Source organism: Denticeps clupeoides, chromosome 2 (genome assembly GCF_900700375.1).
Source record: "Denticeps clupeoides chromosome 2, fDenClu1.1, whole genome shotgun sequence".
Taxonomy (NCBI): domain Eukaryota; kingdom Metazoa; phylum Chordata; class Actinopteri; order Clupeiformes; family Denticipitidae; genus Denticeps; species Denticeps clupeoides.
Window position 1 is genome coordinate 35,537,699 of NC_041708.1, and position 8,875 is coordinate 35,546,573.

General features: G+C 48.2%; 3 protein-coding genes and 1 non-coding gene across 4 annotated transcripts; 2 read left to right on the plus strand and 2 right to left on the minus strand.

Moving 5' to 3' along the window:
- The first annotated feature begins 248 nt into the window (after nt 1-248).
- On the plus strand, nt 249-2,860 carry si:ch211-140b10.6 (protein POLR1D). Its single transcript, XM_028968544.1, has 3 exons — nt 249-388; nt 1,687-1,761; nt 1,938-2,860. The coding sequence occupies exons 1-3, from the start codon at nt 363-365 to the stop codon at nt 2,269-2,271; spliced, it is 435 nt and encodes a 144-aa protein (XP_028824377.1). The 5' UTR covers nt 249-362; the 3' UTR covers nt 2,272-2,860.
- On the minus strand, nt 934-1,006 carry trnak-cuu (transfer RNA lysine (anticodon CUU)). The gene has a single exon. It is a non-coding gene; the product is annotated as a tRNA-Lys (tRNA).
- Nucleotides 2,861-5,168: 2,308 nt separating the features above from the next.
- pdx1 (pancreatic and duodenal homeobox 1) lies at nt 5,169-6,839 on the plus strand. The gene is made up of 2 exons (XM_028968542.1): nt 5,169-5,502; nt 6,220-6,839. The coding sequence occupies exons 1-2, from the start codon at nt 5,169-5,171 to the stop codon at nt 6,537-6,539; spliced, it is 654 nt and encodes a 217-aa protein (XP_028824375.1). The 3' UTR covers nt 6,540-6,839.
- Nucleotides 6,840-7,326: 487 nt separating this feature from the next.
- urad (ureidoimidazoline (2-oxo-4-hydroxy-4-carboxy-5-) decarboxylase) lies at nt 7,327-8,675 on the minus strand. The gene is made up of 2 exons (XM_028970322.1): nt 8,501-8,675; nt 7,327-7,751 (listed from the first exon to the last, which is right to left on the minus strand). Exons 1-2 carry the CDS (start codon nt 8,673-8,675, stop codon nt 7,402-7,404), a joined length of 525 nt encoding a protein of 174 aa, XP_028826155.1. The 3' UTR covers nt 7,327-7,401.
- Between the last annotated feature and the right edge of the window lie 200 nt (nt 8,676-8,875).

The following is an 8,875-nucleotide window of genomic DNA, read 5'->3' on the forward strand; positions in this document are numbered from 1 at the left end:
CCTCGGGCTGTCAATCTGCGGGCGTCTGGCCCGGCGCCGCCCGGTTTAAAGTGCGAGGGCTCCGGGCCGTCGTGGCTTTTAATTAGATTCACACGTGTGTCATTCGCACATACGCCCGAAGCCGTCCTCGACGTGACATTCTTTCAGACTCTGAAAGTTTCAAGTGAAACGTTTGTTTTTGTAATATGTATTCATGTTTTATATCAGGCAAATTATTGGTCGACTACTCCCGGGCCCTGAATTGGTCCTGACATCGTAAAAAAAAAAAAAAACACAAGCGGCACAGTAGAGAAGCGTTGTTGTGTTTTGTTTTTTTTACATACAAAGTAGCGATTATTGCGCTAATAAATTAGTTTTTAAACATGGGTGAAGATGACGAGCTGGAGAGGTATGTTTTCTAAAGACTAGATGGGGAAATCGGCCGGAGGTGCTTTGGAAACTGTGGTTTGCAGTTCAGTAGGTAGCCTCTCTGCTAACCACGGCTACGTTCGCGTAGTGAAAACAGTCAGGTGTTGACAGTTCTCTTTGGACAGCCGCCTCACACTTTATTTTTGGAGGTCGTCCTTTTAGGGGTGTACTTAATTAGGGAAGAATACTCGGCTGGACGTTGAATACATTGCCAAAATATATTCAACAAAATATTCCATACATAAAAGTAATTAAGTATTAAGAATACTTTAAGAACATACTTCTGAAAGTGAAGTGATTGTCATTGTGAAACACTGCAGCACAGCACACAGTGACACAAGAAAATGTGTCCTCTGCTTTTAACCATGTGAGCCGTGGGCAGCCATGACTGGTGCCTGGGGAGCAGTGTGTGGGGACAGTGCTTTGCCCAGTGGCACCTTGGCAGATAGGGATTCGAACCGGCAACCTTCTGATTACATGGCTGCTTTCTTATGTGCTAGGCCACCTCTGCCCCACAAAGATGAGTGCCCAACGTGGGGCTCAAACCCACGACCCTGAGATTAAGAGTCTCATGTTCTACCAACTGAGCTAGCCGGGCACTGGGTGATAAATTATTTGCACGTCAACATGATTTCTTATTTATTTTATTTTCATAGACATTTCATAGGGTTGCGCGGGGTAGATTGCGCTGTGATTAATATGTTGGTATTAGATCAGATACAATTTTAGTATCCATTTTTGTCAAGTCATTTACTTTTTGTGTATAGATAAAGTCAGAAAGGAACTGTGTAAAGGAAATTAAGAGAATGTGTGTCGTTTTACATATATTACAAAGGTATTGCATTATAATGTAATGAATTGTGGCATTATGCCAGTTAACATGACTTTTGCATTCAGGATTATTTCGGCGGGTGACTCTTGACACGCTTGAGACACCACTTAGCATGGCCTCACCTAATACTTTATCACTTTAAAAGTGATATCTAAGTGGTATCACAGCCTTAGAGGACTGCTGGATTCAGGTGTTGCTACACAGAAAAGTAAAAAAAGTGACAAAATATGTTTTGGTTATATTCATTCAAATTTGGCTAAATGGTTAATAACACTTTTTTCAGAACACAAATTTATTTTTTGCTGATTTACCTTGACTTAATTAAAGTGATGCTGTCTCTAACACATGCTTGTTTATAACATTGTTTTATTCCTTTTTTTGTACAGTACTGTGAAATTAAGTTAACAGCCACCCAGTATTTAAAAGTGATTCTTTCCACATTACAGACGTGCAGTGGAGGAACTCCTGCGTGAAACCAGCCGAGCAAGAGCGCGTGCAGAAACAATGGGCCCTGCTGGGTGGTTAGTCTGTTTTTCCACAGTCATTGGATGATCATGTTCTGATGTATTTTGCATCTCTTTCCACTATAACTACATAATTAGCTGATTATTACAGTTGTAGATGTAGTGGAATGGGGTAGGAATCCTTTCGAGAGACCTCCCTATATCAGCTATCTGCAAAATATGTGTTCTTATAGGATGAAGTGCCCATTAAAAAGCACCAACAAGCGTTTTCTCCTCAACACCCTTCGCTCCGCTGCATCGCAGCGGCCGTCTGGCGGCCCCGCAGCCTCACCAGGATCCACGAGAAGGAGGAGAGATGAAGATTCCAAGGGAGAGATGGCTGGAAGATGGCGAGAAAAAGAACAGACTCACAAAAGAGGCTCCCACAGAGATCGCTCTCCGGTCAGACGCCACACCTCCGAGGACTCGTCGTCATCCAGAAAACGTGCATCTTCCCGATCCAGCCCATCACGTAGGTCCTGTTCACAATCACCAGAAAATGGCAGTGAGAGAAAAGGGCATTACTGATGTATGTTCATTTGTATTTTCATCCTAAATATTGTATACAGTGTGTTTTATGGTCATGTTGAGTCTGTGTGTGTTTGTGCCCATTTCATGAGCACTCTTTGTGATTTAGTGGCTTTATCACCAATAATTTATCGGCTAAAATGTCTTAAAAACTCCAGTTTACTTTCTCCTGCTGACTCTTATTGTAATACATTGCAATGCCCAATAGGTAGTGCTAATATACTGCCTGTTTACCTGGGGTTGGGCTGAATGACTTTGTCTCCGGTGCATAGTCACCCTACTCATAATCCCCACACCCCTTCAGTTCTGAAATGCCCCGAAAAGTCTAGATGAGTGACCTCGACCGCCTAAAGCAGATCACAAGCATCGGGGTCGAGCAAAAATGAACACTTCACTACCTCCAGTGCACAGTCACACGTTGATTTGTGTTTTGTGAGCAGGATTTTAGACACCTGATTTATGGATACCTGACCAGTATTATCTTGACACAAGGCTGTCGGCTGCCGGTTGTTCCTGTACAGCATGCCGTATGATCAATGGCGCAGTCATTTCTCCCGGAAAATAAATTCTGTTTCTTATTAAAATGTCATTAGCATTCCTTTGTCGTTACTCGCTGTTAGACATGTTTGCTCAGGCCTTGGCTGTCGCCACTGGGTAAGCTTCTTTTATCGTGTCGCTCCTCGGCGCTGATATCCTATTTATGGCTGCTCAATCAAATAGGCTTTTGTCAATCAAAAACAGGGAAGGTGTCGTCTTCCCTGTTTTTCACCGTTTACTGCACCCAACATGGTTCTACTTGTATTGCAAAGCAACACGCGACTATATGACATATTGAGATATTTCCTTTGCTGGTAGATTGTCGCTTAGATGGCCTACCAGTGTTGATGTATTTATTGGAGTTTAAGTTGCACATTACAGCCCGTGTGAAACAAGCTGCCTTTTCGAAAGCAGGGAAAGCCAGCATATGTCCGGTGTCACAATCACAGAATAGCAAGGCCTGTTAACGGGCCCGGTTCGACGTGACGTACGGCTCCCGTAGGGGCAGTGGTGGCCTAGCGGTTAAGGAAGCGGCTCCGTAATCCGAAGGTTGCCGGTTCGAATCCCGATCCGCCAAGGTGCCACTGAGGTGCCACTGAGCAAAGCACCGTCCCCACACACTGCTCCCCGGGCGCCTGTCATGGCTGCCCACTGCTCACTCAGGGTGATGGGTTAAATGCAGAGGACTGCATTTCACTGTGTGCACTGTGTGCTGTATCACATGTGACAATCACTTCACTTTCCCAAAGGGTCTAATTGCGCCGAAACGCTCCAAATGGCATTGTGGAGTTTACATTTACAGCATTTATCCAGAGCGACTTAGAATCAGTAGTTACAGGGACAGTCCCCCCCTGGAGACACTCAGGGTCAAGCGTCCTGCTCAGGGACACGATGGTAGTAAGTGGGGATTTGAACCTGGGCCTTCTGGTTCACAGGCGAGTGTGTTACCGCTAGGCTAACTGGTTTATTGCAGCCAGCATTGTCTCCAAATAAACCCCCTTAATTGCAATGCGCGTCTCCACGTCTCGGCGCCTTATGTCGCACGACACTTAGGCCCGCCGATTCACGCTTCATAAAGCCCCTTCTATTCGAAGGATCGAGAGCTAACAGTTTCCTTCCGGTCCGAACGAAACGCATATATAAACACCATTAAGCGGGCCGGAATGGGTTTGCACGACCTTTACGATGTTGGGCGAGAGGCCCATTAGCATATTGCAGAAAGCGGCGTTATGACTTCTGAAGAGGTCCGGACAAACACGGGGCCGGGACGGCGCGGGGTGTCCCGCGTGTTTTACCGGCATTTTGCACGGTGGACCGACGCCTCGTATAATTGCCATTAAGGAACGGAAAGTAACGGAAACAGATGTCCGGGACATCGGCGCGGCCCCGCCCACAAGCCCGCGTCCTTAATAAAGCCATATTCCCAGAAAGTCTTCTTTTGCGTGTAAAATACAAACTTGTAAAAAAAAGCTTTCACGTTTTGCTGTGCAGCCGCTATGCTTCTTATTTACTTATTAAAAAAAAAAAAAAAACATTTTTAAGAAATTGCTTTTTTGCTGACCGGGCCCAGCTATTAAATTGTGCAAATATAATTATTGCGTGGAACTGATTCCAAAAGTCTAAAAACACATTTATGCATTGTTAAAAAGACAGACAGATGGACTTCTTTTTTTTTTTTTATCATAACAGCGTGCACCTATAATTGAGTTCTGTTCCACACTTCACGGTAATTGGTTTACGCCGAACCTTTCACTTTACTTAACCGCGACGGGGATTGTTTAATGGCGCGCTTAATGGCCGGCGTGAAAGTGAGGAGGTGGCGTGTGCGTGGGTCTGGTGGATGTCCAACAACACGTCGGGTTAAATGGAGTTAAATGGGGCATTTAATCGGCGCGGCTACGCGCGGGTTCGTATTTGCTCGAGATGGAATCCAACGTGATAATCCAGCGCTGTGGATGCATTTTTTTTTTCATTTACGTTTTATTTTATTCCTATTTGCATTGTATTTTACTGTATTCTTCTGATCTATTTCTGCCTGTCCTTTCATGCCTGTACAGCACTTTGGTGCAGTGGAACTGCGGTTAAAGAGCTTCAGAAATAAAGTTGACTTGACTTGACTTGACATTATTAAATAAATGTCGCTCTACGCCTTTTTAAAACGACACGCGGTATCGATCTTCACGTTCAATTATTGCCGAGACAGCGGCGACGCAGCCAGACCAATGGGCGGCGGCGGCTGGGTCACGTGGCGACGGGGACACACCTGTCAGGCCCTATAGCGGCGCCAGGCGCAGGTAGGGCCGAGGGTGACAGCCACAACCCGGACACAGGCACACGTGCACCTGCGTGGTCGGGCCACCATGAATCGGGACGACCACTTCTACCCCCCCGCGCCGCTCTACCAGCGACCCCCGGCCGAGGAGTACCGCCACAGCCCCCCGCCCTGCCTCTACATGGCCCGCCACGGCCAGCAGGCGTACGCCCCGGCCGCGGACGCCCTGGAGCGGCCGGGACCGGCCGACGTCGCCGCCGCCTACGGCGCGCCGTTCCGCGAGGACCACCTCCCGGCCCAGCTGGCGGGGGGCTTCGGGGAGCCCGCGGACCCGTGCGCGGAGCGGGCCCGGTACCAGCTGCCCTTCCCGTGGATGAAGTCGACCAAGTCCCACGCACACGCCTGGAAGGGCCAGTGGACAGGTGACCTTCTCTCTCCCTCCAGGATTTTATTCCTTTACTGCCGTTAAGGCCAAATTGGACAAGTGCAGGAACTGGGAAAAAGAAAATCCGGCATGTTTTATGGTGCTTTTGGTGGAAAAGTTACACGAATTGGGATCCAGGAAGCTATTTTATGTGAACTGTTATTTCGGAAGAACAGCTCACAGGGCTTCGTTGAAAAGTGTGTGTTGCTTTGTTTGTTACGTTAACAATTACTATTAACAATTAAATTCATTACAGTAATATTCGTGGCAATTGTCTGTACACATGACACTTAAAAAAGTTTCCCCTTGAAACTTTCGCCGAACTAAAATTAAAGTAAAAAAATTGACCGCGTAGCTATTATCTTAAATCAGGAGATTGTGGATTTAATTCACACATTGCCGTTCAATCGCAATCGAACGATGCCGATTCGTGATCTGAACGATATTTCTCGCGATACGAAACGGTTCGAATAGGAGGTTTATTCGGATATTTTTATTAATGAATAATAAAGGAATAAATGAAACGATAAACAGCCGACTTCTGTTATGCATATTGACCGTACCGTTTTATTTGCTTGTTAATACTATTTAGTACTGATAATAAGAGCGATCATAGTCGTAATAGACCTTTGGCTACGTGGAACGACGTGCGTGGCATTTGTGTAAAAAGTCAGGTTTGTAACCAGGAGGCTGCTGTTTCCTCTCGGCTCTGCAGGCCCGTACATGGTGGAGGCCGAGGAGAATAAACGGACGCGGACGGCCTACACCCGGGCGCAGCTCCTGGAGCTGGAGAAGGAGTTCCTCTTCAACAAGTACATCTCCCGGCCACGGCGCGTGGAGCTGGCCCTCACCCTCGGCCTCACCGAGAGGCACATCAAGATCTGGTTCCAGAACCGGCGCATGAAGTGGAAGAAGGAGGAGGACAAGCGCAGGGCGAGGGCCGCGGACCCCGAGCAGGACTCTTCCATCACCTCCGGGGACCTCAAGGACGAGCTGTGCGTCCCGGGCGCCCCGGCGGCGCCATGCCTCCCGTGACGCGCGACGATGGCGGGACGGGACAGTGATTTACACTCGCCCACGAGAACGTGCTGCAGGTCGGGTCGCGGTCCATTTTCAACGCCGAGCCTTCAGCCGAGGACTCTTGAGAACCCTGCGCCGGCCTGAGGCCACCAGTAGAGGGCGCCAGAGAGAACCAATCACACACGCTCTTATTTAAGCCCTTTAAAATCACTGAAGCAAATGTTCTCCACCTTTTTTTTGTTGTTCTTTTTCTTTGCAGAGACCATGCCACTTTATTTATATATCACCATGGGGAAAATAAAGCTTGTAATGTGAGTCGTTTTTTTAAACCCTTCTATCCTTAGGTTTGATTTTTTTTAATTACTAGAATGCTCTGAATAATTATTAGCTCAACACCAGGTTCATAGAATTGGATTCAATTTGGGTTCCAACATCACTCCATCACTCCAGTTAAAAAAATGATTGCTCTGAATAATTATATACCAGGCAGTGGTGGCAGTGGCGCAATCAAAAGTTTGATGGTTCGAATCCCGATCCGCCAAGGTGCCACTGAGCAAAGCACCGTCCCCACACACTGCTCCCCGGGCGCTTGTCATGGGTGATGGTTAAATGCACAGGACACATTCCGTTGTGTCGCAGTGCTGCTGCGTATTTACATTTACAGCATTTATCAGACGCCCTTATCCAAAATTACAATCAGTAGTTGCAGGGACAGTCCCCCCCCCTGGAGACACTCAGGGTTAAGTGTCCTGCTCAGGGACACACTGGTAGTAAGTGGGATTTGATCCTGGGCCTTCTGGTTAGTAGGCGAGTTAAAACGCTCTTCGTTTTTTCGTTCTCTTTTTCTTTTATTGCGTCGAGGCCGATCAGCAGAACGTCACGGTTCGTCGCCCGACTCCGGCAGCACGACGGCGCGCAGCCGCAGGCCGCAGATCCGCTTCACCTCGCCGAGGGCGCGCTCCCGCTCGGCGGCGCGCTCGGCGCCCAGGCGCGCGGCCAGCAGCCGCATCACGGCGGCCGCGTCGTGCAGGCGCGCGCACACGACGAACGGGAAGCCGAAGCGGCGCTTGTACTGCGCGTTGAGCCGGGCCAGGCGCGACAGCTCGTCCGCGGCCAGGGCCGCCATGCCGGCCTGCCGCTGCTCCGCCTGCGACTCCGCGGTCAGCGTGCCGCTCCGGAGCTCCCTGCCGGCCAGGTCGGGGTGGCAGCGGAGGACCCCGTCTTTACCTGGGCGGGGGGAGACAATATAGAATACAATACATTCAGCCTGGTTTAAGCTCTGTAAGTCCTTGTGTTTCTTTTAAATTACACAGATAAAAGAAATAAAAGAAAAGATGCATAATGTGTGACGACATTTTTCAAGGTAATACAGTACAGGCCAAAGGTTTGGACACCTTCTCATTCAATGTGTTTTCTTTACTTTCATGACCATTTACGTTGGTAGATTCTCACTGAGGCATCAAAACTATAAATGAACACATGTGGAGTTATGTACTTAACAGAAAGTGGAGACCTGGCCTCCACAGTCACCGGACCTGAACCCAATCCAGATGGTTTTGGGGTGAGCTGGACCAACAAGTGCTAAACACCTCTGGGAACTTCTTCAAGACGGTTGGAGAAGCATTTCAGGTGACGACCTCTTGAAGCTCATCGAGAGAATGCCAAGAGTGTGCAAAGCAGTAACCAGAGCAAAGAAACTAGAATATAACACATGTTTTCACTTATTTCACCTTTTTTTGTTAAGTTCATAACTCCACATGTGTTCATCCATAGTTTTGATGCCTTCAGTGAGAATCTACCATATAAATGGTCATGAAAATAAAGAAAACACATTGAATGAGAAGGTGTCCAAACTTTTGGCCTGTACTGTATATTAGTAGTCATCACTGATAAAAGGCCAATACGTGAGCAGCAAATTGATCTTATTTATTACGTGCTGTAGGTCTGCCAGTAAACACGAAACGACAAGAACGAACCTGACTCGGGGAGGCTGTCGAGAAACTGGTGAATGCGCCCCTCGAGTTCCGAGACGCTGGCAAAGGGGCGGCCAGACCACACAGCGGCCGCAACAAGGGGACACCTCTCCACCACGTTCCCCAAAACGTCCACGAAGTCCTCGTAAGACAGGGAATTCAACTGCGCGATGTCCATGGCCAGTGCGCGACGCTCTGGAGAGACCAGGGACCTGGAGTTCATCGGCCGCGCAAACAACATGGCGCTGCGCAAACAACAGCTTCAGAAAACCGTACGGGTTTAATTTTAACCAGTTCGCCACGATTTACGAACGACGTGCTTCTTTTTAAGCAGCGGTCAAGAGTTGGGTTCAGGAAAGCAGAAGGTCGCCGTTGAAC

What these genes read in the sequence shown, in the direction of transcription:
- si:ch211-140b10.6 (XM_028968544.1), top strand. Translation starts at nt 363, where the DNA reads ATGGGTGAAGATGACGAGCTGGAGAG. An exon ending in GAAGATGACGAGCTGGAGAG is followed by an intron (nt 389 to 1,686) that starts GTATGTTTTCTA and finishes TCCACATTACAG; the next exon opens with ACGTGCAGTGGAGGAACTCC. An exon ending in ACAATGGGCCCTGCTGGGTG is followed by an intron (nt 1,762 to 1,937) that starts GTTAGTCTGTTT and finishes GTGTTCTTATAG; the next exon opens with GATGAAGTGCCCATTAAAAA.
- pdx1 (XM_028968542.1), top strand. Translation starts at nt 5,169, where the DNA reads ATGAATCGGGACGACCACTTCTACCCCCCCGCGCCGCTCTACCAGCGA. An exon ending in CTGGAAGGGCCAGTGGACAG is followed by an intron (nt 5,503 to 6,219) that starts GTGACCTTCTCT and finishes TCGGCTCTGCAG; the next exon opens with GCCCGTACATGGTGGAGGCC.
- urad (XM_028970322.1), bottom strand. Translation starts at nt 8,675, where the DNA reads ATGGACATCGCGCAGTTGAATTCCCTGTCTTACGAGGACTTCGTGGAC. An exon ending in CGACAGCCTCCCCGAGTCAG is followed by an intron (nt 7,752 to 8,500) that starts GTTCGTTCTTGT and finishes CCCCCCGCCCAG; the next exon opens with GTAAAGACGGGGTCCTCCGC.